At 50.5% G+C, this 26,841-nt stretch overlaps 2 protein-coding genes across 3 annotated transcripts in view; one reads left to right on the forward strand and one right to left on the reverse strand.

The window, feature by feature from the left end:
• The first annotated feature begins 34 nt into the window (after positions 1–34).
• On the forward strand, positions 35–13,087 carry KAT8 (K(lysine) acetyltransferase 8). Of its 2 annotated transcripts, none has more exons than XM_015422636.1 (11): positions 35–468; positions 1,553–1,627; positions 2,746–2,921; positions 3,840–3,893; positions 4,003–4,167; positions 4,542–4,631; positions 4,745–4,885; positions 6,443–6,536; positions 7,035–7,185; positions 8,252–8,406; positions 11,747–13,087. In XM_015422636.1, the coding sequence occupies exons 1-11, from the start codon at positions 186–188 to the stop codon at positions 11,809–11,811; spliced, it is 1,449 nt and encodes a 482-aa protein (XP_015278122.1). In that variant the 5' UTR covers positions 35–185; the 3' UTR covers positions 11,812–13,087. The 2 variants fall into 2 exon arrangements, with proteins under 2 accessions (XP_015278122.1, XP_015278123.1); XM_015422637.1 differs by having other exon boundaries at positions 4,003–4,011.
• Positions 13,088–14,964: 1,877 nt separating this feature from the next.
• The window catches only part of PRSS8 (protease, serine 8), a 16,448-nt gene continuing 4,571 nt past the window's right edge, over positions 14,965–26,841 (reverse strand). Inside the window, exons 2-6 of the mRNA XM_015422640.1 lie at positions 21,656–21,682; positions 20,575–20,740; positions 19,204–19,478; positions 17,945–18,111; positions 14,965–16,397 (exon numbers count right to left, since the gene is read on the reverse strand). Coding sequence (XP_015278126.1) covers positions 16,011–16,397; positions 17,945–18,111; positions 19,204–19,478; positions 20,575–20,740; positions 21,656–21,682 — 1,022 coding nt within the window. The 3' untranslated portion in view covers positions 14,965–16,010. The remainder of the gene's footprint in view (positions 16,398–17,944; positions 18,112–19,203; positions 19,479–20,574; positions 20,741–21,655; positions 21,683–26,841) is intronic.

The raw sequence follows: 26,841 nt of genomic DNA on the forward strand, positions 1-26,841 counted from the left end.
CCTCACCGTCATGTGATCCGCGTGTCGGTGACGTCACACTGCCGCGCCAGCCCCCGCGAAGCCCATCTTGCGGCGCCCTGCCATCGGGAGGTATCACTTCCGGTTGCGGCCTAGACGGTTGGAAACCGTTGTTTGCGGAGGGGGGGTAGCGCGCGTGTGCCTGAGTTGTCGCCGTGGCGGTCGTCATGGCAGCGGCCGCGGGGCCCGGAGGGGGCGATACCACCGTCGCCGCCGGGAACGACGACGGTAGCGGGGCGGAAGGGGGAAGCGGGAGCCCCCCCGGCTCGGACCCACGACGCCTGGGGCCGGGGGGGCGAGAAGAAGAGGAGGCGGCGCCGGGGCCAGGCAGCGTGGGGGTCCCGGTTGGCCAAAGCCACGCGCCCTCGTCGTCGCCGCCCCCCCGGGAGGCCGAAGTGACCGTGGAGATCGGCGAGACTTACCTGTGTCGGCGCGTGGACGGGACCTGGCGTAAGAGCATCTCCATGGCGATGAGGCCCACACCCCGCATTGCTCCCCCCCCCCCCAGGAATGCTATGGCAACGGGGCATCCCACGGCCTAGGGCTCGTTGTCATGACGGCGGCGATCCCTCCCCCACGCTGGGTAGTAATTTGTTCTGGGCTTCTATTTCATTTGTGGCCCAGGGATGCTGTTCCGCCCCCTCGTAGCTGCCCCCAGGCTTTCTCAGCATTGCATCCATGCGCTCCCTCTGCCCCTGCTGTCTTGTGTAGCCCCAGACCCTGTGGGGCCTTCTGAGCTTTCCATAGCTGTGCCTAAAACATTCACAGTCAGAAGAACCAGCATAGTCTGGTTAGAGTGTTGGACTACCTTCTGGCGGGGCCTAGGTTTGAATCCCCACTCTGCTGTGGAAGCTTGCTCGGGTGCCCTTGGTCTAGTCACACACTCTCAGCCTAACCTGCTTCACAGGGTTGTTGTGAGTTAAAAATGGAGGAGAGGAGAATGATGGGAGACACCCTTGGTCCCCTTTGGAGAGAAAAGCAGAGTACAGATGTCTCCAGGATACCTCACATGGGAAGTGTCAAAATAAGTAAAAAACAACAACAACAACTGGACTGGACAGGATTCTTTAATAGCAGAACATTAGATTGCTATGTTAGTTTTAACAACTTATGAGAGCTTTTATTGTGACAGAACTTCAATAATTATCATTTATACAACTCATGTAGTGTTCAGACCACTTTCTATACATTGTTTACAGGTAGTCAGTACAGTAGTTCAGTGAAGCAGGCCAGTGTTATTGGAGATGGGGGACTGAAGCTGAGAGAACACACACCTTAGTGAAGGCCCCTTGTGAGCTTTACGGCTAACATGAGATTTAGTGCCTTTCTGGGTTGTGGATCATTCTTATAGTTGGTATAGTACTCCACCTTACAAAATTTGCACAAGTGCTCCCTTGCCAACAAGTCCTTCCCATCTCTACAGCTTGGCCATGATGCTTCAAGATGATCACAGTGATTATTTCCTTTTGCTTTCAATCAAATGGTACTTAGGTATCCCTTAACCAAACTTTCCTTATAATGAACTCATTTGCAGATTCTGCTGAAGTGATCCAGTCTCGGATCAATGAACAAGAAGCCAGAGAGGAATTTTACGTGCACTATGTTGGCTGTGAGTGCCTTTTGGGTTTTTTTAATGGCCGCAGAAGAGGTATGAGGTGTCCATCTAGTGAGAGTGGGGTAATTTCTTCTTAATCGAACCCTTCTACATACTTAACTGAATGTTTCATATGTTACCAGCTATACAGAAGGTTGTACTTTTGTTCCTGATATCTTAATTAAGTTTTGCTGTACCTCAAAGTTACTTGTGGAGCCAGATTTTAGAGGGTTCTGGAGACACAGATTCTTTGTCCTTGCATATTGCCTAAGGTTTCCTTAAGTCTGACCCAACCCAAAGAAGGATCTTTTACAGTTCCGCAGGGCCTGCAAGACGGAGCTCTTTCAATTAGAAGCTGCCCACCACTGCCACCAACACCAGTAGTGGGCTGGCCCTGGCTTGGAGATTAGTTATACTGGTGTGTGAGCCCGGAGGTTTTACTGAGCTGGAAATTGTGTGTGTTACATCATTAATACGCCATCCTATTAACAAAGAATGGCTATTACTGTTTAGCACTTTGATTAGTTTAAATGTTTAAAATGCTTAAAATGTTTTAACTGTTTTTATCTGTTTTGTGCGGATTTATGGTACCTTGTGCCAATGAATGTAAGCCGCCCTGAGCCCGTTTGCGGGGAGGGTGGGATAAAAATGTAACTAACTAAATAAATAAACTTGAGAGTTAAATAATGGGCAAACCTAATAGTGTCATCTAGCATAGGGAGGTTAAGACTCCTGGGAGAATGAGTAAGGATTAGGAGAAAGTCAGGCCTCCTGGCTTCCTCCAGAAGCTCCAGGTGGGCAATGAAATCTGTTGGGAGAGCAGCTCTCTTTGGCAGAACTCTACTGCTGCCCTCAGCTGACAGTCATGTGTTAGTGATCATGGTTCCTGAAGATGGTCTCTAGGACTGGACACATTCTGGAGGGCTGCTGAAGATGGCAGCCTGTTGAGTCTTGTCGCTATCCGTAGGAGAGGAAGTGGTCTTCAGTGGGTTAGCAAAGGAGGCTGAGATGGGAGTAGCATCCCCTCATTTTAAATCCTAGCCAAATAGTTTTTGGAGCAATAGCGTGGAATTCTTTCTGCTGGTAGTAGGGATGGAGGGCATACCTATTAATCCATTTTCTGGTCACTGCAGTCAACCGGCGTCTGGATGAGTGGGTTGACAAGAACCGTTTGGCCCTCACAAAAACTGTCAAAGATGCGGTGCAAAAGAACACTGACCAGTACATGAATGAGCTATCTGAACAGCCAGAACGCAAGATCACCCGCAATCAGAAGCGAAAACATGACGAGATCAACCATGTGCAGAAGGTGATGGTCGTGAAGCATTGTTGGGGAGACTGGCTTGTGCTGTGTTACAGGGAGTCAGTTCCAGGACTGGAAAATCATGGGCGCTAGGTTGCCACTTCTGGAACGACAAAATGTCGCAGATTGCACTGTGAGCCTCCTGGGCCGCTTCCCACAGTCTGGTTGGTTAGAAGAAGGAGGGTGGCTCAGGTGGCAGCTGTGGAAACGGGTGTGTGGGTAAGGAGGTTCCTTCTTGCCCACCCACTGCCTGAGCCGCACTCCCTAGCATTCCGTGTTGGTTTCCAATCAGCAAGGCCGAGGCAACAATGCCGGAGGAAACGGGGGAGAATGGGCTCCTCACCCCTGCCCCCCCAATGCCTCCAGCACTGCTCTCTGCTGTTGTGCTGGTCAGAAGCTGAGGCAAGTTTATAGAGGGTGGCCTGCTGGTGGCTATGGCGGTGAGTGAGGAAGCTCCTGTTCACCCTCCCACTGCCTGAGCCGCCCTCCCTAAACTTTCCCATCAGTGTCTAATTGGTGAGACTGCAGAGAGTGGTGGTGGAGGTGTGGGAGGAGGAGGAGGAGGATTCTTCTCACCCCAGCCACCCATCTCCAGCGCTGCCGCTCCCTCTCACCTTCCCCTCCCACACTGCAGCAGTGATATGAGGTTTTAATTCCCCTCCCCCCTTTTGTAGGTCTTAAGATTTTTCTGCCAACCTGGGGGCGTTCCTCAAGTTAGAAGTAAGATCTCTGTTCTGTCAGTGTGGGCCCCGTCCACAGATATAAGTATCTGCAGAAGGGGCCAGACTTGCCAAGCACAAGATGATTGCTGACCCTAGCGTGGCACTAGTGATGTAGTGACGCTGTCCTTCAGGAAGTGACTTGCCCAGAAGGAAATTGCCTTTGCCGCCATCCACCATGCTCTTTCTCCCCCCCCCCCTGCAGACTTATGCTGAGATGGATCCCACCACAGCAGCTTTGGAGAAGGAGCACGAAGCAGTGAGTGTTGATGAGCCCTTGTCCTGGTTTGTTGCCTGAACGGGGTTGGGGGAAAGGGCGTGGCTGTGTCCCTGGATGCCTAGCGCTCTCTGTCGCTTTCCCTCTCCAGATCACCAAGGTGAAATACGTGGACAAGATCCATATTGGGAACTATGAAATTGACGCTTGGTATTTCTCACCTTTCCCAGAGGATTACGGGAAGCAACCCAAGCTGTGGATCTGCGAGTACTGCCTCAAGTACATGAAGTTTGAGAAGACCTACCGCTATCACCTTGTACGCAAGGGGGAAGAGCAGTTGTCAGGGGCACCAGGGGGTTGTGTAGGGTAGCAGGTGGGATGGAAGGATGTCGGAAACGCTTTGGACAAAGTACTGTGCCGGGCTGATGCATATCAGCAGATCTGCCTAGTTTTTCTTTTGGTGGGGTAGACAGAAGAGACCAAGAGCAATGTACCTTCAACATCCATAATTACAGTATCTATTTTCTATATGGGCCACCAGAAAAAAAATTAAATGAGCAACAGTGACTTCAAGTGAGAGAAGTGTGGGGCATTAGCCTCACCAAATGCCATACAATCCAGAAACAAAGAACTCAGCCAATGGAACGGTGCTCAGAATGCTTCTAGTAATCCTTCTCTCATCTTTCGAAGGGCCAGTGCCAGTGGAGGCAACCACCAGGGAAGGAGATCTACCGCAAGAACAACATCTCTGTGTATGAGGTGGATGGCAAAGATCACAAGGTGGGGGTCCCTTGCAGCTCCCCACTGAGTGTGGGGACGTCTCTTCTTGCAGGGGGCTCCATCCTGTTTTGCTGGGAGGTCCATGTTCTGACTGGCATTTCTGTCTCCCTCAGATTTACTGCCAGAATCTGTGTCTCTTGGCCAAGCTCTTCCTGGATCACAAGACCCTCTATTTTGACGTGGAACCCTTTGTTTTCTACATCCTTACTGAGGTTGATCGGCAGGGGGCCCATATCGTCGGCTACTTCTCCAAGGTGCTGGTCTGACTCTGGATGTGGTGGTGGGTGGGTTGGGAGGGCTTGAATTCTAGTCGTTCTTGAGAAGGGTAGGATCCTGGCCGTGTGCACTATATACTTTTTTCCTTTAAAAAATCTTGAATTCTCTACCATGAAAAACCAAATTCCGTGATCTCTGTGGTTATGATCTACATCTAGGGATGTCACACAAAAGGTACCAGTGTTTTTCAATTATATTTCTCACGCTAGCATAAGTGCCATCCCGTGTTCCCTCTCAGCGGAGTTAGTGTGAGCTAGCTCACAGTTTTTTAGCCTCCAGCTTGCACATTTTTGTTTTAGCTCAGGAAGGAGGGCTCCAGAGCAAACTAATTTATGCAGTAGCCAAATTGCTCCCTCACAACTTTAATGCCAGTAGCTCAAGTAGGATTTTTGCTCACAAGACTCCACAGCTTAGAGGGAGCATCGGTGCCATCATAACTTAACAGAATTATCCTGTCTGTTGTTATTGTGAATCTCGGGTATCAATAAGGCTTCCTTTGGTGTGTTCTTAGCTTTATAAAAGGCTTGGTTGATAATTTTGGAAGAATATCCTCTATCCTTTAATTGTTACATTAGGAAGCTGGCTGGTCTATAAAAATCTGTCTCATGGCTGCAACTTCTTCTAATCCTTAACATCTGAGAAAAAGGTAAATTTCTCTTCAGGTGATAAGGATGGAAACTATCACCTGCTAAAAAAGAGTTTGCATCCGTGGGTTTTCTGAAAACATCAGTATGTAATTCAATACCTTTCGTTTTAATCAAAACATTAAAAAAGTTAATCCTAGACCTGTCATATACCATTTCAGATTTAATACTGTGGTGCGTAGTGTTAATATACTGCCCAAACTGGATAAGGAACTCCTGTGAACTTTTCCAAACGATGAAAATATCATCCAAATACCTTTTATATGGGATGATGCTGTCCCTAAAGATATTATTATCATTGATTGGATGTGCTTTGAGCAGATGGATTAGAGGAAATATAATCTTTCTGGTTGATGAAAGTGTCTAGTCTTTTCATGAACACGTTTGCTAATTCTAGGGCAAATTCACACCCTATGGCTGTACCTGAGATTTGCCAAAAGAATTGTCCTTGAAACTGGAAAAAAATCTTCATCAAACATAATTCAGCCAAGTGGCATAACAAATATTGGGGAGGGGCTGAAAAAGCATTCTCTCTTATCCAAATCATCCTGCAAGAGGTCCAGAGCCTCATCTTGTGGAATGTTCATATTTAAAGAAAAACATCCATAGTGACAAAGAGAGCTTCCTGCAATACCTGCAAAGAGCTGTTCAGAATCAGAACTCTAATGACCCAAGCACCCCCTGCTGCAAACCCTTCTCAACTTCTGAGATGTAACCAGATATTGTCTGCTTGCCTGTGGAACAGATCTCTGAAGCAGCAAAGGCTAGAAACTTGCCTCTATATTTGAAGAAGGAAAAAAAACCCTGTGGTTCTCTGTGTACCGAATACTAAGCCCAGTGACAAATTCTTAGTGCCCTCATTTGATACCGTTGACTTTTTTTCTTTTCTAGGAGAAGGAATCGCCAGATGGTAACAATGTGGCCTGCATCCTCACCTTGCCCCCATACCAGAGGAGAGGTTACGGGAAGTTCCTCATTGCTTTCAGTAAGTTTGTTTCCCTCTCAAGTGATGTGTGGCCGTCAGTCAAGCCCCCGTGAAGCAGTTTGGCAGCCCCTTGACTTCTCCCTAGTGGTGTAGTGGAAGAGAGTCTTCTTCTCCCCACCTCCCAGCCAAAAGAAAAAAGAAAGTAACTGGAGAGGTGGCTGGATAAAGCCTGCCCCTGTCCTCCCAACTGCTGGTATTTCAAGGGGGTCTCCCGTCCAAGTGCATGCCAGAATCGACCTTGCTTAGCTTCCGAGACCTGGCGAGATCAGGGTTGCCTGGGCTATCCGTTGTCAGGGCCCTTTTTAGCACTTTTGATGGACAAAGAGGCTTTAGAGGTAGTTCATCTGAGTGGTGGTCTTGAGAACATGCACCAAGAGCTCCTTGGGGAAGACTCTGCCCTCTGACCCCGAGACCTGGAGCAGCCCCGCCCATGAAGACGTCTGTGTTCTGAACTATGGCCGCTTCTTTGGATGTGACTCTCAACCTCTTGCTCCATAGGCTATGAGCTCTCCAAGCTGGAAAGCACCGTGGGTTCCCCAGAGAAGCCTCTCTCAGACCTAGGCAAGCTGAGCTATCGGAGCTACTGGTCATGGGTGCTGCTGGAGATCCTCCGGGATTTCCGGGGCACTCTTTCCATCAAAGATCTCAGGTGAGGACAACAGTGGGGTTCCTGTATAGCTCCCTGAAGTATAACGCCCTCTGTGGTGGTGGAAAGTGCCATCAACGTTTGGCGACCCCTCATGGGGTTTTTCAAGGCAAGAGACAAACAGAGGTGGTTTGCCATCGCCTGCCAGTACGTAGCGGCCCTGGACTTCCTTGGTGGTCTCCCATCCAAGTATTAACCAAGGCCGATCCTGCTTAGCTTCTGAGATCTGACAAGATTGGGCTCACCTGGACCATCCAGATCAGGGACAACACTCTCTAGATAAGAACATAAGAGACGCCAATGTTGGATCAGGCCAAAGGCCCATCCAGTCCAACACTCTGTGTCACACAGTGGCCAGAAATACCAGTGCCACCAGGAGGTCCAGCAGTGGGGCCAGGACATTAGAAGCCCTCCCACTGTTGACCCCCCCCCCCAAGCACCAAGGAGACAGAGCATCCCTTGCCCCAGAGCCCCTATCTATACCTTGTGGCTAATAGCCACTGATGGACTTCTGCTCCATATGCCTATCTAATTCCCTTTTGAAGCCGTCCATGCTTGTAGCCGCCACCACTTCCTGTGGCAGTGAATTCCATGTGTTAATCACTCTTTGGGTGAAGAAGTACTTCCTTTTATCCGTTCTAACCCGACCGCTCTGCAGTTTCATGGAGTGCCCACAAGTTCTTGTATTGTGAGAAAGGGAGAAAAGTACCTCTTTCTCTACCTGCTCTTTCCCATGCATAATCTTATAAACCTCGATCATGTCACCCCTCAGTCGTCTTTTCTCCAAGCTAAAGAGCCCTAAGCGCTTTAACCTTTCCTCATAGGGAAAGTGTTCCAACCCTTTTATCATTCGAGTTGCCCTTTTCTGCACTTTTTCCAAAGCTATAATATCCTTTTTAAGGTGTGGTGACCAGAATAGTTATAATGGTTATGCAAAAATGAGAATGAGCAGCTGTAAGAGGGCCCCCTCGCCTCACAGTGACCTTTCAGGCTAAATTCTACATTTTCCTGGGCTGGTTTTATCACAGCTCACGCTGATGGGATCTTGCATGCTTCTCCCCCGGCACAGCCAGATGACGAGCATCACGCAAAATGACATCATCAGTACGCTGCAGTCGCTGAATATGGTCAAGTACTGGAAGGGACAGCATGTTATCTGTGTCACCCCCAAGCTGGTTGAAGAGCACCTCAAAAGTGCCCAATATAAGAAGCCTCCCATCACAGGTACTGCGGGAAAGGGGAGTATGCCAGGGTTTTTGGGGGGGAGTGGGGAGTTGAGATCCTGTTGGAAGCAGTAAGCGTAGCTTGACTTGGTTAGCAAATTACTTTTGACAAGAAGTCGGCAGTCAAAGAATTAACTGGCGATTTGACATGACTGTATGAAATTCAGTCCCTGTTGTCATCCCCCCCCCCTTTGGGTTCCTAGGTCACAAGGCTACAGGGACAGGATAAGCCACAGTAGGTAGAATTCCCCTGTTAGGGTCTGCATTCAAGGTCCAGCAATTCTTTTGCCTCTTCATCCCATAGCCAACAGTCCTTGGTCCAGTTTGGTGTAGTGGTTAAGTGCGCGGACTCTAATCTGGGAGAACCGGGTTTGATTCCCCACTCCTCCACTTGCACCTGGCTGGATGACCTTGGGCAAGCCGTAGTTCTGATAGGAGCTGTCCTTGAAAAAGAGCAGTTTCTGTCAGAACTCTCTCAGCCCCACCTACCTCACAGGGTGTCTGTTGTGGGGAGGGGAAGGGAAAGGAGTTTGTCAGCCGCTCTGCTCTGAGACTCTTCTGGGTAGTGAAGGGCGGGGTATAAATCCAATCTCTTCTTCTTATTTGCCCATTTCCTTCTTGCCAGATTAACCCCCATCCTGCATCCTCTCTGCTTCTGCCTTTGTTCAGTTCCACCATCCATTGTTTCCTCAGGCTCTTGCTTGTCCTGCAACTGCCTACTTTTGTCCTGCTTCATTTAGCCACCCTGTGTCTTGACCCAGGCTCCCTAGAACTTCCTCCTCTGCCCCCACTTTAGTGCTGTGATGTTTCCCCCCCCCCAGTCTCCTCCTGCTCTGTTTAACTCAATTCTCTGCCCCCCCCCCTCTGTTTGAGGCTTAATTCTTAATCTTTGCTTCAGGCTCCTCGTGTCTGTCAACTTTGGACCTCCCTTCAGGCTCTTTGTCTTGTGTCCTTTCCAGTTCTTCTCCTGCCCCAATGTGACATTTTAACCCCAACCAGTCTGACAACTTTCTCTCTCCTTAGAAAAATTAGACTGCCAATTGTTTGTTTATCAGAGCTACTGAATGTCACAAGCCACGACACCTGCTCAGCCGGTCAGTTGTCAGAAGCTTCATGCCTGCAAGCACAGTACTGTAGAGATAAGGCAGTGCTGTGGGGTGGGATTTCATCTGTGGAACTTAGTGCAAGTCCTGACGCCCAGAGAACATCGGTCTTTTTTTAAAGCAAGTTTCTTTCAGACCTCATGTTAACAGAAAAAAAACCTTAGAAGTGTGTGAACATAATTTGTGAAGGCTGATAAACTGGGAAATGTGGATGGTTACTGAGGTACGGTGGCTCAAGTGGTTAAGACGCTGAACTGCAGGCTGTGGAAGGTCAGTAGTTCAGCAGTTTGGGACCCGAGTGTGCCGCATGGCAGAGTGAGCTCCCGTCTCTAGTTCCAGCTCCTGCCAACCTAGCAGTTCGAAAGCAAGAAATTGCAAGTAGATAAATAGGTATACCACTTCGGTGGGAAGGTAACAGCGTTCCGTGTGCCTTGGTGTTTAGTCATGCCGGCCACATGACCACGGAAACGTCTTCGGACAGCGCTGGCTCATCGGCTTTGAAACGGAGATGAGCACCGTAACCCTAGAGTCAGACTCGACTGGCTTTCGAGCAAGGGAAACCTTTACCTCTACCTTACTGCATAAGTGCGGGTGGCAGGATGGACAGCGCTCCCTGCCTTTGCTCTTTCAGCTGATATTGTACGTGTCTCTCCTATTACTGTTGCCAATCTCAGCTGTACGTTCCATTGCAATTCTTCTATACCCTTCTGCCGCTGTACTTTTATCCAGCTTTATATCTAATGACCAAGAGCTGGTCAACATGTAGATAAAAATGGGAAAGGCAGCCACATCCACAGTGTAAGAATCTGTGAACCTCCAGGTTTGCAGGAAAATCTAATGGGGGGGGGAGAAAAAAGATGTGGGGTAGGGTAACTGTAAGAGTGATACCTGCATGTGTTTAGAAACAGCGAGAAAGCCCGATGGAGTTCAGGCAGTGCGAAACCGAGGGGGCCAGAAGAGCCACCTAGAGCAGGAAGTGGGGGAGAGGGGAAGGGGCTCCACAGCCTGCCTCCTTCTCCCGACCTGGTGCTGGGCTGCTGGGGATGGAGACATGGTGGTCGGAGAAGCGGAGAAGCCGATTCTCTCTCACTCACACGCACACCTCCCTCCCTCTCTCTGTATCCTTTGGAAGCCCAAATCTTGGAAGCAAAATCAGCAGTGCAAAGGAAGGCAAATTTGCCTTGTTATAATTCTGAGCACAAAATTCAGTTTCATTCCTCCTCCCCGCTTGCCTGTACCGAGCTCTGCATATAAACCTGTTCCCATGGTTAAGTTCCATTACCTGCTTTTGCTTTGTTTTCTCGGTCACGGAGTGTGCCCAGGCCCCACTAAGCGCAAACACGGAACTGCTTTGTGAGAGGCCAAGGAGTCAAAGCCTCTTTGGGCGGTTTCCAGTTTCGATCCATGCTGAAAGAGGCATTGTGTCCGGGTCCTCCTCCCCCCCCCCCCACTGGAATGTCTGTCTGCACCACTTATGTAACAGGAGGCACAGGGAGTTTGCCGGTTTCCCCCTCCTAACCGTCTCCTTAAAGAAGCTCCTCTGGCAGGAACTGCAATGAAGCCACTGGGAGAGGGTGAGGTGGGGCAGGTGCAGAAGATCCACCCCCCCAAAACGTGCAGTAGTTATCCCATCTCTTAAAATGCAAGCGCCTTTAGGGCACTTGTAACAAGAAGTGCAGCCCAGACAAGAACTTGCCTGGACAGACGGGGGTTAAGTGCTCCTTGCTTGTGGCGGCTCTGATAGTCCCACTGAAACTGACCTTGAGTTTCCTGCCCTCAGAGCATCCTCCCAGCCTCCTCCCAACCCTGATGGCCTTTTGAGAGACTTTCTCTGAGGTGCTTCTCTCTCCTGAGATAGGGCTGCCAGCACTGCCTCTAAGCTGGAGCTGGGGATGACTTTGCCTGTCTCTCCCCCCCCCCCCGGGACCCCTTTTGACAGGAGGTGGTGGCGGCTACGAGCATGGACGGCTTCAAAAGGGAATTAGCATATGGTCAGAGGTCCATCAGTGGCTATTAGCCACAAGGTATAGATAGGGGCTCTGGGGCAAGTGAGGCTCTGTCTTGGTGCTTGGGGGGGGGTTAACAGTGGGAGGGCTTCTAATGTCCTGGCCCCACTGGTGGACCTCCTGATGGCACTGGTATTTCTGGCCACTGTGTGACAGTGTTGGACTAAATGGGCCTTTGGCCTGATCCAACATTGACGGCTCTTATGTTCTTATGTCCTCTTTTCTTCCCCAGTGGATTCCCTCTGCCTGAGATGGGCACCTCCCAAACACAAACAAGCCAAGATTTCCAAGAAGTGAGGGAGCAAGAGACAAGAAGAATGGGAGAAGCTCCCCCTCGGTTCACGTCCACCTTTCATTTTAAGAGATGGTCGAAGGCCAGACATTTTGTGTTGGACTTGCATTGATTGGATGTGCTTTGAGCAGATGGATTGGAGGAAATAGCGGGGAGGGAGGGTGAGTTCTCCACGGCTGCAGCACCTCCTCTCGAGGACTGTTGCTCATTGGCTCTTTCAGGGGAACGTGCTGCCACTCCTCCCCATCACACTTCAGCCTGTAAGGCCCCCTTCTCCTCCCCCCCCCAGAATGTTATGGTTGGGATCCACCCTCTGAAGCAGCAGGGGGAAGGAATGCTGCCCCTCTTTTAATCTCTCACTCCATTTAGGCTGCCTCTGCGTACTGTGGCAGGCAGGTTATAGAGAGGGAAGGGTGCTGGGAAGCCGTCCGCAGAAAACGGGTGGGTGGCGGCCCCAGTGTTTGAGGGGCTCGTAAGACCCTGCAGGTGGAAGAACCGTGTCCCCCAACCCGTCAGTTTCAGAGAGCTGAAATGGCTGGTGGCTTCTTCTGCTCTGTGCATGTCGTGCTGTCATCCTCTCCCCCCCCCCCTTCCCAGCAGATGGATGCTAAAGGGGCAGAAGCCGTTAAAGTTCTGGCTCCTGGTCCCTTCCCTGCATCATCCGCCTCTGGCCGCTTTGGGAAAAGAGGATGGGGGCAGTTACCACGGACAGTTCCTTGCTCTTGAGTTTAAGGTCGAGCCAGAGGGGAGCCGGACTCTGGAGGGACTGCAGCTCCCCTCCCCTTCAGTAGCTGCCCAAGCTGCGTTTAAGGCTCTGCCAGGAATGGCGGGTTTCTAAGCAAGCTGCGAGCTGCCCCACCCTTGGAGAGTGTCCACTTTGAACTGAAGAGACCTTCTGTCACGGAGGGGACATTTGGGGGGTGAGACTTCGAAGGCAGGTGCTTCGTGCTAAGTTTTCCTTTTGAACAGGGTGTACCGTGACATGGTTCTCTTTCTCTGCCCCCTCCCTCCATTGGCGGAATCTGTTTCTGTTGGTGCTCCGTGAGAGGGGAGAGGCCAGCAGGTCCCCTGGCCCCCGTCAGGGGAAGAGGAAGGAGGCTGCCTCTCATCTTCCTGCAGCCACCTCCTTGCATACCTGGTACCTGCTGGCAGGGCTGAGGCCTGCACCAGATGTGAGAGGAAGACATAGCCACATAGTCGTTTGGCTACAGCTAGTAGGCTCACGCTCCATGTACACAGTGTGTTTTCTGTTACCTTGAGAAATATTTTAATTAAAAAAAAGACAGAAGTCTGGTCTGGTGTGTACTGAATGGCGGCATCTTTACTACTGCTGGCATAGTAAAGAACCTTGAATGTGGGAGACGGCCAGAAATGGGGAACTGTCGGGGTGTGTGTGCGGTGCTCAGGAAAGGAGTCTGCCAGAAGAGGAACGGCAGAATCCTGAGCTTGTGCATGCAGGGCTCAGATTTTTTGTAATCCTGAGCCCGTGTACTAAAAGCCTGCTGTAAGTTAGCCAACATTACACTTCACTGCCTGTTCTGTTTGATCAGGAGGAAGCAAACAGAGGTGCCTCTTCACTGAGGAGAATGTAGTTTTGCTACGTTCCCACCCAAGCTGTTATTGCCTTTCACCTCTACACACACGTATTTCTGTTTACTATTCCAGAAAGCAAAAATAGGGACCCTTGAGAAGCAGCCTCACTTCACTGAAGGTCTAGGGGGGTGGAAATGTAAGTCCACCTGGGCAGCTTCTTCAGCAGATTCACACAGGAGAGGTCTATCAGTGGCTGTTAATCAGGTGACTAAATGGAGGCCGTAAACCTCTGAATCCAAATGCCGGGAGGCAACCTCAGGGGAAGGCCTCAGCCTTTCTATGCCTTATTGTCGGCCCTCCAGAGTAACTGGCTGGCCGCTCCGTGAGACAGGATGCTGGGCTAGATGGTCTATTGGTCTGATCCAGCAGGGCTCTTAATGTTCCTGCAGCACAGGAGAGGCAGCGTCAGGCGAAAGTCAAGCCCCCGTGCAGCTTCCAAAGAGATCAGTGCCTGCTCTGTTTTAACCAAGCAAACCTAATACATATGGGAGTCTGGGCCCAGGTGGGCTGACCCAGAACGATCTTTCCTTGTTCTGTTTAGCTTCCCTTTCTGCCACTACACTCCGTGCTCCCGCAGAGAATCTGTTTCACCCCACGTGAAGTTAGATAAATTTATGTGCATTCACATGGCTCAGAAGCAGATGCAGGACACCACTCAAATTTTCCTACTGCCGCATTTGTCCCTCCCTCGTAGATTCAGCCACGCCATCTGGTACAACTTCATGAAGTCACCAGGGTTGTTTTTAAGTAACACAGCTTTCTTTGACCCACAACTATCATTACGTTTATTAAAAACCCTTCATCACGAGAGTAGCATCGAAAGCTCTCTTTCCCATTTGATCAAGAAAGAGATGTTCAAATACGTGGATTTGGTTTAAGTGATAAAAATGTGCAAATACAAGATTGTTTTAAAATGCCAGTTCCCAGGGAAGGCAAGCTTTGGGTTTTCACAGAACAGGGTGCCGCCACCTTTTACCCTTTTGTCCATATGGGGTAGAAGCTCTCTCCATCTACGTCTTGCTGGCCTGTGCGTGCCAAGAGATCTTTGTCCAGCCCATTTCACATTTAAGTCACATTGCATCATAAATAAGGCCTGGAACAGTTCATTCAAAGGGAACAGCTGTTGGGTGTTGTGCTGATACCATAAGTCTCCAGAGTTCTGCCACATCCATACGTGCATCCCAGAAAGCCTAACGATCAACGGAGGGATTTATTGGTCAGCACTGAAGCATAAAATGAAGTCACAATGTCCAGCTTCAAACATCTACGTCAGTCAGTAGAAAAATAAGGCTGCGACCGCCGCAGGAAGAAGGGCCTTGTCCAGGAATGAAAATGTAACAGTCTCCTTCTCCAACTCCACTTTCAGTCCCTGGGCTGGCAGGAGGCATGGGCAAAATGGCAGCTTCTTAACCATCCCCAAAGACATACAATAAGGCCACGCAAGCGAGCAAAATCCGAGAAGGCGAGAGCAAAAAGGGTGCTGTTGAACACACTCCCTCCTCAGAGACTGGCTCTTCTTCCACAGTCACGGCAGTGGCAGCCACTTCTGGGACATTTTTCTGAATCCAGTCCACATAGGAGGAAACTTGAGCGTAGACACCAGGACGGTTGGGCTGCCCACACGAATCCCCCCAGCTCACTACCCCAGCCAGCAGCCAAGTATTGTTTACACGACAAGACAAGGGTCCCCCGGAGTCGCCCTAGAAAAGGGGGCACAGGGAGGGGAGGATTGAGATCAACAGTAGGGTTGAGGTAGGGTGAGAATGGAACTGAAGAACAGAGAGAGAGCGGTGAGGAAGGCCCAGCTCATCCCCTGGAGTGAGGTCAGCTAAACCACGATGGGATAGTAGAAGCAACATGGACAGTGTTAGGCTGAACTGAAAGGAAGCAGCAAGAGCCCCTGGGAAGGTTCCGGAGGTAGATGAAATAATTTCCACAAAGAGCCAGGGCCAGCAGCAACAGGAGAGGGTCTGACCTCGCAGGCCAGGAGAAGGCTGGTGGAAAACACGAAGGGAACGGGTGGAAATAATCAAAGTCTCAAGGTTGAAGGATTTATGTGAGAAAGAGTGGCAGGAGACTGGCATGGGATACCAAGCAGTAAATTCAGACACAAGGGAAGGGATGAGAACTGGGAATTGGCACGAGGAGGAGGCGGGACTGAGTTTCCTAGTTTGAAGGGAGTCTGTCCTTCCCTGTGAGGCTGCAGGGTGGCCGCCGCTTTGGGCCTAACGCTGTTGCCTCAAGCCACAACACAACCTTTTTAAAGCAGTGGGCTGTTACGAATTAACTGGCTAGAAGCAACCAAAGGGTGATGTCAATCAAGCGGACCATGCTTAATGGCACTGGCCCAAGGCAGACATCGGACCGAAACTCACATCCTGGACGGGGCTTATGCTTACGCACCAGGCCGCCACCTTGTAAAATAAGATCAGAGTCTATCCGACACCATCACCTGCTTTCAGAAGGCAAAGCAAAGTTCTGAGATGTGACTGACTGAAATAATGTGACCATCCTACTGGCGTGTGGGCGTGGAAGTGGTAGTCAAGAAGCAACCCTCTTCCCTATACAATCCTTTGGCAGGTGGGCTTACTGACCCGATCTGAAGTGCAATTTACAGGAGGTAACAGAGGCTCAGGAGGAGGAGAGACAGAAGGGGCAGGGACGCAGTGCAGGCCCAGGAGGTGGCGCTGTTCCCGGAAGGTGGTTTAGGGGTGATGGGACGGGGCCAGCCCGCCGGAGGCTGCATCTCGTCGTAACGGCCCGGCTGGCCAGCAGTAGCATTGGAGCACAGGCCCTCCTCGGACACGGGCTTCATATCAACAGTCGCTTGGCTGAACTCCATCTGTGGAATGTTCTCCTTAATCCAGTCAGTGTAGATCGAGGTGCGGATATAGACCCCAGGCCTGTTGGGGGCCCCACATGCATCTCCCCAGCTTACAACCCCGGCCAGCAACCAGGAATTGCCTACGCGGCAGGACAGGGGTCCTCCAGAGTCACCCTAGAAAAACGGCAGGAATTAGGAAGGAAAGGCACACGTGGCAACGGTCCCTCTAAGCTGTAGAGTCTTGTGAGCAAAAATTCTACTTTGTGAATGACTGGCATTAAAGTTGTGAGCGAGCAATTTGGCTGCTGCGTAAATTAGTTTGCTCTGGAGCCATTTTTCCTGAGCTAAGGCAAATATGTGTGAGCCAGCGGCTAAAAAACTGTGAGCTAGTTCACACTAACTCAGAGGGGACACTGGTGGCGAGGGGGCTTGGGTTTTGGAAGATGTTGAAGAGGGGGTTTGAGAGGCCAGGGAACGACACTGAGCTCTAGAAAGGTGACAAATATCAGTCAAGGAGGCCAGCATCTGGGGAAGTCATCACAAAATCATTACACCTGGATTAGTGTTCTTGCACTTCTCGGTCCGGTAGGGAAGCTGCTCTGTGACCATGACTGTGGAGTTGCTTGAACATTTAAAAACCCGCAACCTCACGAGTGGTGTCAACCTCAACCCAAAACCATTGCTAGCCACGATCAGAGGTGAGGATTTTGCGATCAGGACTTGTGTGACCAGCCCAGCCTCCACAGCTGGAAGCATCTAAGCATTTCAGCAGCACTGTGGGATAAACCCACAGAAAATGGCTTCCTTGCCACTGCTGTAACTTATAACAGACAGTCCAGGGCTATTTTTGGGCAGGAACGCACAGGAACGGAGTTCCGGCTGGCTTCCAAGTTGGCCACGCCCAGCAGGAACTCATTAGCATAATAGGCCACACCCAACAGCAGAAACTCATTAGGATTGGCTACATTAGGGGTGTGTGGCCTAACATGCAAAGGAGTTCCTGCTACAAAAAAGCCCTGGGTTTGGACAACAAACAAGGTAAACAGAATAAGAAGCAAAAGATGGGTGTGGCTGGATGACCACACTTCTGGTAACATGGGGGTGTGGCCTAATGTGCTAATGAGCTGTGCTGTCAGGGGTGTGGCCTAATATGCTAATGAGTTTCTGCTGCTGGGTGTGGCCTATTATGCTAATGAGTTCCTGCTGGGCTTTTTCTACAAAAAAGCCCTGAGACACCATAATTTGAGCAGCAAAGGGACATTTCAGCACATGTTTTATAAGTGCTTTACCAGGACATTTGGGTGGCTGTTAAAAACACACACCCCCAAATGCTCCTGCGGTGGTGGCCGTGGTCAGTGATGTCAAGTCACAAGCCGACTTATGCTGACTCCATGGGGGTTTTCAAGGCAAGAGATGTTCAGAGGTGGTCTGCCACGACCTGCCTCCCTGGTGATCTCCCATATCCAGACACTGACCAGGGCAGACCCTGCTTAGCTTCCGAGACCTGACAAGATCGGGCTAGCCAAGTCAGGGCAAAATTGTTCTAACGAGCCCTAGTCAGAACGGGGCACCGATCTACCGGGAAGTTCAAACGCAACTGAAATGAGCAAGCAGCCCATGTTTCACAAAAGGTTCCGCTCTTTCCATTCACTCACTCTACCCCTCCCTCCTTCCCCTAATGACCAAGGACGCCCACCCGCCTCCCCTCCATGCGGCCTTACCTGACAGGCGTCCTTCTTGCCTTCGGCGTGGCCAGCGCACAGCATGTCGTTGTGGATGATTTGGGGGTCCTCGGGATCGGGGTTCAAGCCGTATAGGCAGCGGCAGGTGTCAGTCCCGATAATGGGCACCTCTAGCTGCTGCAGGGTCATGGGTGGAGGGAGGCTGGCTGAATGGAAGAGAACGATCCAGGGTTAGTGGGCCGGGGGGTTGGAAGGAGGGGTGCCGCACTCATTTAGAACTGCAGACGGCATTCCAAATACAGGCCACACCACGGATTTATTAGAAGCGGGACAGGGCGGTGGGTGGCGGCAGTAGCTTTCTGTGCAAGTGTGAGAGAGACAGGGTGCACCGCACATCCGCAAAAGGCACCCCCTGTTATCATTTGAAATGGGCTGAAGTCGTCAGAGCCTGGAGCTGAGCCCTAGTGAGTACAGTATGAGGTCCCTTCCATCCCAAATGTGGTTCGTATCAGGGCCGGTGTCAGTATCTCCCGAACCGGGGCAGCTGGCAGGGTCCAAAGCTTCTGGTGGGACCCAATGTCACAGATCCCCCCACCTGTCCACCTCCCCTGTGCCTTTCCCTGCTTGCAAACATTTCACCCCCCACCGAACTACGGCTTGCCCAAGGTCGTCCAGCCAGGTGCAAGTGGAGGAGTGGGGAATGAAATGGGCTGAAGTCGTCATAGAGGCCGTCTTGGGGAAACGTCTTACAGTATGAGGTCCCTTCCATCCCAAATGTGGTTCGTATCAGGGCCGGTGTCAGTATCTCCCGAACCGGGGCAGCTGGCAGGGTCCAAAGCTTCTGGTGGGACCCAATGTCACAGATCCCCCCACCTGTCCACCTCCCCTGTCACCCGTCCTTGTGCCTTTCCCTGCTTGCAAACATTTCACCACCCACGCCCCCAGCTTCCCATTGGTGATGGGGAAGGGCATGCCAGTGATGCACAAGGATGGCGCTCCTGGTAGCTGCAGGCACCAGCCAGTGCTGTTGGGAAAGGGGCATGAAGGTGATGCAGCCGGCTGTGAGCGCAGGCAGTGAGCAAGGGAAGGATTTGCAGTCAGGCGGGAGCACACACACGTGGATGGGTGGAAGGGGAGGCAGGAGGGGGGCCTGGGGGGGGGTGGGCAGAAGGGCACTGTCTGCCCAGGGCCTCCAGAAACCTGGAACGGGCACTGGTTTTGTGTCACAGAGCTAGGGCAAGAACTGCTGAATCAACCTGAAAGATTAAGGCCCCCCCGGGTGAAATATCCCTCCTTACTCAATGTGAGCACGTTGCCCCAGCCAGTGATGGTGCACTTCATGCCGGCGGGGAAGTTGACGGAAGAGGCGGGGAGACAGATGGGCCGGATGGTGCGGCTGTACGTGACGGGCTGCTTGAGCTTCACCAGGGCGATGTCCCCTTTAGACCCGTCATCCTCGGTATAGTCAGGATGCTTGATGACTCTCTCCACCTGCCTCACTACCATGTCCCCCGCGGGGTTTTTGAGCTGGAAGGCCCCCAGGGTCACGTCGTAAATTTCAATCTTGTTCACGCTGCAGAAAGAGAAATCCACACACTGAAATACATTGACTACAAGCAAAAGGGACAGGTCACTGAGAAGCAAAGAGACAGAACCATCCTATCTAGCAACCTGTCTTCAGCAGAAACTATCCCTCGCTTAGAAGCACACAAATATGCCCTTGAAGGCAGTAGCTGTGCATGCTGCCTTTGGACACGGAGGTTACATTTATGTATCCTAGCTGAGGGCAGACCTGATCCTGCATGATATTTTTTCAAGACATCTTGGGGTGGTGAATTCTACAAGTTAACTACGTGTTACACGAAGGTGTCCTTTCCTTGGGCACTCAGCTTCACTGAGATCTGGTACAGCACAGTGATCAAAAAGCAGTGTTCCCTCTAAGCTGAGTTAGTGTGAGCTAGCTCATAGTTTTTTAGCCTCCGGCTCACGCATTTCTGTCTTAGCTCAGGAAGGATGGCTCCAGAGCAGTGTTCCCTCTAAGCTGAGTTGGTGTGAACTAGCTCACAGTTTTTTAGCCTCCGACTCACACTTTTTTTCTTCACTCAGGGAGGATGGCTCCAGAGCAAGCTAATTTATACAGCAGCCAAATCACTCGCTCACAACTTTAATGCCAGTAGCTCACAAAGTAGAATTTTTGCTCACAAGACTCCACAGCTTAGAGGGAACATTGGATCCAACTATCCATCAGGGAATCTCTGGGCTGAATCCCCCTCCCTTCTTGACTCGTGAGTCAGTCTTAAGTGAGCCGCCCTCCCTCAGCCTCAGCACCCTCTCTGCAATGCGGGAATAATACTAATTGACCTACCTTACAGGGCTGGTTTGGAACGATTACATACATGAAGGGCTTTGAGCACTAGTCAGGAGTGCTAAACAAAGCTAAGCATGATTATTACGACCTCAGGATCTAGTGACACAGGAGAGGGTGAAACATTTATCTCTGTATCCTACTCTGTCCTTGGGCCTCACCAGATTGAAAACTAGCTCTGGAACTTGAACCCATCGCCAGTTATTTAATATTTAATATACACTGGTGATGCTTCCAAAAGGTACCCTCCCTTGCCCACCCCTACCCTCAAATACCTGCAGCCTTGTGCGAGGGGGACACTTACCTGGGAAAGCAGTGGGCTGCCGTGATCACCCACTCGGGGGTGATGAGGGTACCGCCACAGACATGATGTTTACTGTGGATACTGAGGCCGACCTGCCAGGGCCACTGTCCTCTCTGAGCATCTGTACCACCCAAGATCCGCCCAAGGGCAGGCACCCCACATAATACTGCAGATAAGAGAGACAGACTGTCAATAAAGAGCTTTGTACAGTGGGGGGAAAAGTTTCTATGTTCTGCAATGAAAATAACAAGCTGAGATAATGTCCAGTGCATAATTTACTCAGATTCTAGTAAAGGTAAAGGTTCCCTTGCTCGAAAGCCAGTCGAATCCGACTCTAGGATTGCGGTGCTCATCTCCGTTTCAAAGCCGAAGAGCCAGCGATGTCCGAAAACGTTTCCGTGGTCATGTGGCCGGCATGACTAAACACCAAGGCACACGGAACGCTGTTACCGTCCCACTGAAGTGGTCCCTATTTATCTGCTTGCAATTTCTTGCTTTTGAACTGCTAGGTTGGCAGGAGCTGGAACTAGAGACGGGAGCCCACTCCGTTATGCGGCACCCAGGTCTCGAACTGCTGAACTACCGACCTTCCATAGCCTGCAGTTCAGCGTCTTAACCACTTGAGCCACCGCAGCTCCTACACTCTCAGATTCTAGCCCTTTCTTAAGACAACTGACGTTTCAAGGGGTTTTATGTAGTAATTAATTTTATATTAGTGTTTTTATCTGCTTTATTCTGCCTATGAATGGCCTGTGGGCTGTAATAAAGACTGACGGACACTAAGAGTCGACTTGCCTGTCCTCCAGCGTGACTGGCAAAATGCAACCCCCAACGCCCCCCCACACACAAACACCTTGCTTGCCAACACACCAGCTTCTTCAGAGGTTGACATTCCAGGCTTTTTGGCACTGAGGCTGAACAAGCTGCCATCCCCTGCTCCAGGGTTTCCTTTGGTAACAGGAAACATTGATGGCTAAAGCATTGCTACTGGAGCCTAAATAATGGTACTCGGGGTGGGGAGGGCTTGCTAAGAAACTGAAAGGACTTTCAGTGATTTGTGTAACAATCAGAGGTTTCTTACCATTCTGAGCGCTGGTCTTTTCTGCAACTGTAGGGGACGGAGCCGGCAGGGAAGCAGTAGAAAATGGGAAGAGAAGAAAAAGCACTGTATTAAAAGTGTGCATCAAACATTCTGGTGTAACGGCACAAGATTGAGCACTATTCTTTTCGTGCAAAAAACCGAGCTGCATTTCCGTGCAGCAAAAAGGTACCAGGCCTTACTGCATCTCAAAGCCAAGGTAAAACCACAGGGCAACCCAAAGGGTATCCTTCGCCGCTGATTGGCTGCCCGTTCTGTGCTGCTATCCAGCCAGCCTCTTTCCTCCCCAGAGCTGGAATGCTCCCCAGAAGAGAAGCCCAAGGCAAAGTGCTGATGCTCTCAGCTTCCCGAGAGACCACCATGTGAGACGGCCCGGCCCACCACACCACCAGGAGCAGTGAGCACGCTGGTTTCAGAGCCGGGTGGAGTAGGCGTGCTGGTCTGAAGCAGCAGAACAAAGTTTGAGTCCAGTGGCATCTTTAAGACCAACGAAGTTTAATTCTGGGTAGGAGCTTTCATCTGCATGCACACATAAGCTTATACCTCGAATAAAATTTTGTTTGTCTGAAAGGTGCCACAGGACTCAAACTTCATTCAAATTGATTTTAGTTCTGATGTGGGTTGCAAGTGCTCAGTCAGGCAATGTTAACCAATAACTGTGCTGGATTACGTGCTGCTGTAACAGAGGGAACCTGGGGAATCGGAGGTGGTTTTTACTATTTCGCCCCTCTCGGGGAATCGGAGGTGGTTTTTACTATTTCCCCCCTCTCCTTCTTCTCGAGTGAGTCACGCCAACACCTTCTTTTCACAACACACACAATACATTTGTCTCTTCTTCAGAAGGGCTCAGTGGTTTGGTGGATGAGGCGAGGAATTTAACAAGTTATTGGTTATATACCGCAAGGGACGGCAGAACTCTGCTTTAAAACAGTTAACAGTTCTATGCCCCCACATACACCTTTACTGAACTAACATGGCATTTCTGGCAGAGAGAGAGAGAGAGAGAGAGAGAATGATTTCATGTGGAACTCCTCCTTAAACTCGAGAATCTCAGCCTGTTCAAACAGGATTAGCTTGTCTCTTGGGTCCTTTCCCTCAGTCCTCTCATAAGGCAGCTGGAGGGCCCTGAAGCCAGCGACGTGGCTGTATTGACATGGAATACATTAAAAAAAAAAAAAACCACCCTGGTGCAGTTCTGACGAAGGGAGCAGGAAAGGCAGAGCACAGCAAAGAGCTCCTCGACCTTTCCGCAGTTTACCTGGGGGCGGAGGGAACCCGTTTGCTGATGAGATTTCGGTAAACCTGTCGTCAGCCAAGACCAGCTGGGACAGAGCCTCCTATAAAGTCTACCGTTTCCTTCTGCCTTTAGGCCAGATCTTGCCAGGGCAGCCTCGTTAATGTACGGCAGCAAAAAACAAGAACAGAGCCCTATCCCACTTTCTAATTTTTCTCCCTCCCCCCTTTATTTTTCAGTATTAATGCCACTCAGCCTGCTTGGCAACTTAGAACGTATTTAGGAGTAGTAGTTCAGAAGCACCTCTGTTAATATTATGGACAAAAGGGGGAGTTAATATTTCCCCATAATCTGGTGGTGGCGAACCCATGGCACCGGTGCCAGAGGTGGCACTCAGAGCCCTCTCTGTGGGCACGGGTGCCATTGCCCCAGCCAGGCCCAGACCATCATTAAAGTGTCGAATTCTCTGCCAAATAATTTTAAGTAAATGAAAGCATTTGGGATTGCTTTCCTTACTTTGTTTGGATCATCTTAAGTTAATGTATGAGTTGTTTTTTCTAAAGTAAATTGCCGTGTTGGCACTTTGCGATAAATAAGTGGGTTTTGGGTCACAGTTTGGGCACTTGGTCTCAAAAAGTTCGCCATCACTGCCATAATCTATTAAAGTAGTAAAAGGATGATTCCCCTCCCCCCTTAACATGCATGATAATAAATGTTAATCTGCATCAGTGGTAACAAACGATGAACAGAAGATAGAATCTATTTATTTACTTTATAGTCCACCTTTATCCCCAAGGGGGACCCCCAAAGCAACTTTCATTGTTCTCCTGTCCTCTGGTTTATCCTCACAACAACCCTGTGAGGTAGGTTAGGCTGAAAGGGAGTGATGGGCCCAAGGTCACCCAGCGAGCTTCCAGTGGGGATTTGAACCAGGAGTTCCCTGTTCCTCGCCTGACATTTTAACCACTACACAACCTTAGCGCCCATCGGCCATTGCCAACAGCATGGGGGTCTGGAGATAACCTGGGCAAAGATATTCCAGTTCCTTTCATTTTGGGCCCTGGAATTCCCATGATCATCCGGAAGCTGGATTTTCTGAAGAGTTGTGCCTGCCACAAATGGACAGACAGATGGACACGGGGATCCTTTTTTATTATTATAGATGCATGCTAACAGCCAGCCAAGGGATTTGTTTTGCCAGAATATCTAGTTTGATCGGGGTCATATGGAGGGGCCCACATGGAATCTTTGTCCGGGGGCCCATGGTGGCTCTCAGCAGCCCTGCCCCTCGCCTCCATTTTATCCTCACAACAATCCTGTGAGGTAGGTTAGGCTGAGAGAGTCTGACTGGCCCAGCAAGCTTCCATGGCACGAGTGGGGATTCGAACCTGGGTCTTCCAGGTCCTAATCCAACACTCTTAACCACTACACCATACTGGAACTGCTAAGGGTCTGCCTGAAAAGACACAAGACATAGAGGAGGAGCCTCTCACGCACCTCCTGGATACCTTTTATCAGCTGACAAAAGCAGGCAGAAACTCAGCCAGGGCAGCTTTCCCTCACCACTGCACCGGCAGTGCACCACCATGAAATTGCGCCTCGCGCACAACTGCTACGAGCACAGGACTTTGCAAGAGAACAAACAGGTGACACCCTTCTCCATAGCAGATGTCATCGTCTGGGGGTAAGGACCTGGCCTTGACCGTTTTCCTTTTGGAAATGACATCATCAGAGTGAGGACATGAAGAGAAAGACGGCTTTTCGGCAACCTTTCCCTGCTCTCTTCCCACGGCTGTACTTTCTGACCCGGGAGCGCTCCAGGGCAGATGCGTTTACTCCTCCTGCTCCGGTTTCCCTTCCGTGGGACGGCTTCCCAGGAACTCTGAGGTGTCTCAGCCTGTGAGTTTGGAGCAGCTTTTTCTGAGACGGCAATCCTGTCGTGCCACAGATTCCTGGAAGATGAGCCGCTCCTGACTTGGGTCGTGTCCAGGCACAGGTTCACCAGGGAACGCAGCGCGTGAAGACCTGAATTACCAGCCACAAAGGAGGAGAGGCCGGGCAAGGCTTAGAGTTTCATGCCCGCAGGCACCCGATGACTCAAGGGGAAGGCCAGGCCAGGCTTAGACCCTCTAAGAGGCCGGCTCTTAGAGGGTCTAAGCCTCTTGGACTCTCCTTCAAACGTGCCGCAGGGGACAGTTCAAGTTTCAAGGGCTCTTCTCTTTCGAAGGGACTCTTGTTACAGTTGGCTCAGGATTTCTGTTACAAAGACAAAACTGTTTGATCTCAAATGAGGTCTGCCTTTGTACTTTTTAAAAAGAAAATATATACATACTTGAGGGTTCTTGGCTCTTATGAAAGTTTGCCAACTCTGGGCTGGGAAGTTCATGGAGATTTGGGGGTGCAGCCGGGGAGAGCAGGGTTTGGGGAGGGGAGGGCCCCAGTGGGGTATAATGCCACAGAGCCCACCCCCTTAGGGTTGCCAAGTCTGGGTTGGAAAATACCTGGAGACTTTGGGGGTGGAGCCAGGAGAGGGCGTGGTTTGGGGAGGGGAGGGGCCTCAGCATGGCCCAATGCCACAGAGTCCACCCTTCAAAGCAGCCATTTTCTCCAGGGGAGCTGATCTCTGTCGGCTGGGGATCAGTGGTAAAAGCGGGAGATCCCGCCCCCCCCCCCCCCAAGGCTGCCAGCCCTATGGCAAGGGGGTGCCAACTTCTCAATTGCTCGCTGCAGCTAAACTTTTACGAGCAGTTCCACACACAGGCATCAGCAGGTGCCCCCACTGACCCTCCACACGGTGAAAAGTTTCACCTGTTGATCGTGGCAGACCATGCTGCTGTTAATAAGGGCATAGGAACATGCCACACCAGTGGGTTCTCTGAGGTCAGTTGGCAACCCCTGTTCTGCAGGCCGCAAAGATGTTTTCAGGGGGAAAGTAATCCTTTTGAAAAACACAGATTAATTGTTTGACAGAGAAGTCCGGTTTGTTTTTGTCAAGACCACTCTGGAAAAAATAAGGGGCAATGCTTTTTTAAAAAGTGTGCCAGGACTTATATATAAAGTTGTGCTGATTTCTACCAGTTCTCACTCAGGATTTGGGAAACCTCCCCCAAAAGGCGCTAGTACACAGTTCTGGTGGGTACTGCCGCAAAAAAATAGCCCTGAGAGGGGGCTACTCTGACCAGGAAGTGATTTGCTGACTGCTTAACCCTATTTAAGAATTTAAACAAAGGTGATCGGATACCCAAAGCCAAATGATAGTAATTCACTCCTTGTTAACCTCATTTTACACCCCTATGGCTGGGCTAGCCATAATTTGCCAGGTTAAGAAATGATGACCCTCAAGGGGCTCTACTTTGGACCCACCACCTGTCTGTTTCTGGAGAAATTAGAAAAGGGACCCTCCTGTATGATCAAAGTGTGCCCAAATACATTTGGATTCCAAGTCATTTCCCACAAATACAAACACCAGTAAGTACGTAAAAAAATGTGTAAGCAGTGCAGAGGATTAGATCCTGCAGTTCCAGTCTGCAAATAGCAATGTTTTCCCTAAGGGCTGTTTTCGGGACAGATCCATGAGATCCTACCTCTTGCTCTGCCAACATTTGTAACTCCCACAGAAAACTGCCCTCTGACCTGGAAAACATTTTCCCTCTGTCCCTAACAGTACACAGCAAAAAGACCATCTTCTGTCAATGCAAGAAGTGCACTTTCTGCATGCTCAGAGATACTTTTATTCCCCTACACGTTACAGAGATTACCTCTGATGCTAAATATAGATTCTGGGGCTGAAGACTGGTCAATGGGCTTAAAGCAAGTCCATCTTCAGCTTTAAATTCACTTTATGGCATGCGCTCCCTTCATGTTTGTCTTTGCAGGGAGGATTACTGCAACCAGCTCATTTGGTCCCAGAATTTGGCAGCAGGTGACATTCATA

The sequence above is a fragment of the Gekko japonicus genome, unplaced genomic scaffold (assembly GCF_001447785.1).
Source record: "Gekko japonicus isolate JY-2015 unplaced genomic scaffold, Gekko_japonicus_V1.1 scaffold1980, whole genome shotgun sequence".
NCBI lineage: Eukaryota > Metazoa > Chordata > Lepidosauria > Squamata > Gekkonidae > Gekko > Gekko japonicus.

Bases quoted from the DNA above. Each gene is read 5' to 3' on its own strand.
- KAT8 (XM_015422636.1), top strand. From the start codon at position 186: ATGGCAGCGGCCGCGGGGCCCGGAGGGGGCGATACCACCGTCGCCGCC. The intron at 469-1,552 runs GTAAGAGCATCT...ACTCATTTGCAG, and splicing joins GCGCGTGGACGGGACCTGGC to ATTCTGCTGAAGTGATCCAG. The intron at 1,628-2,745 runs GTGAGTGCCTTT...TGGTCACTGCAG, and splicing joins TTACGTGCACTATGTTGGCT to TCAACCGGCGTCTGGATGAG.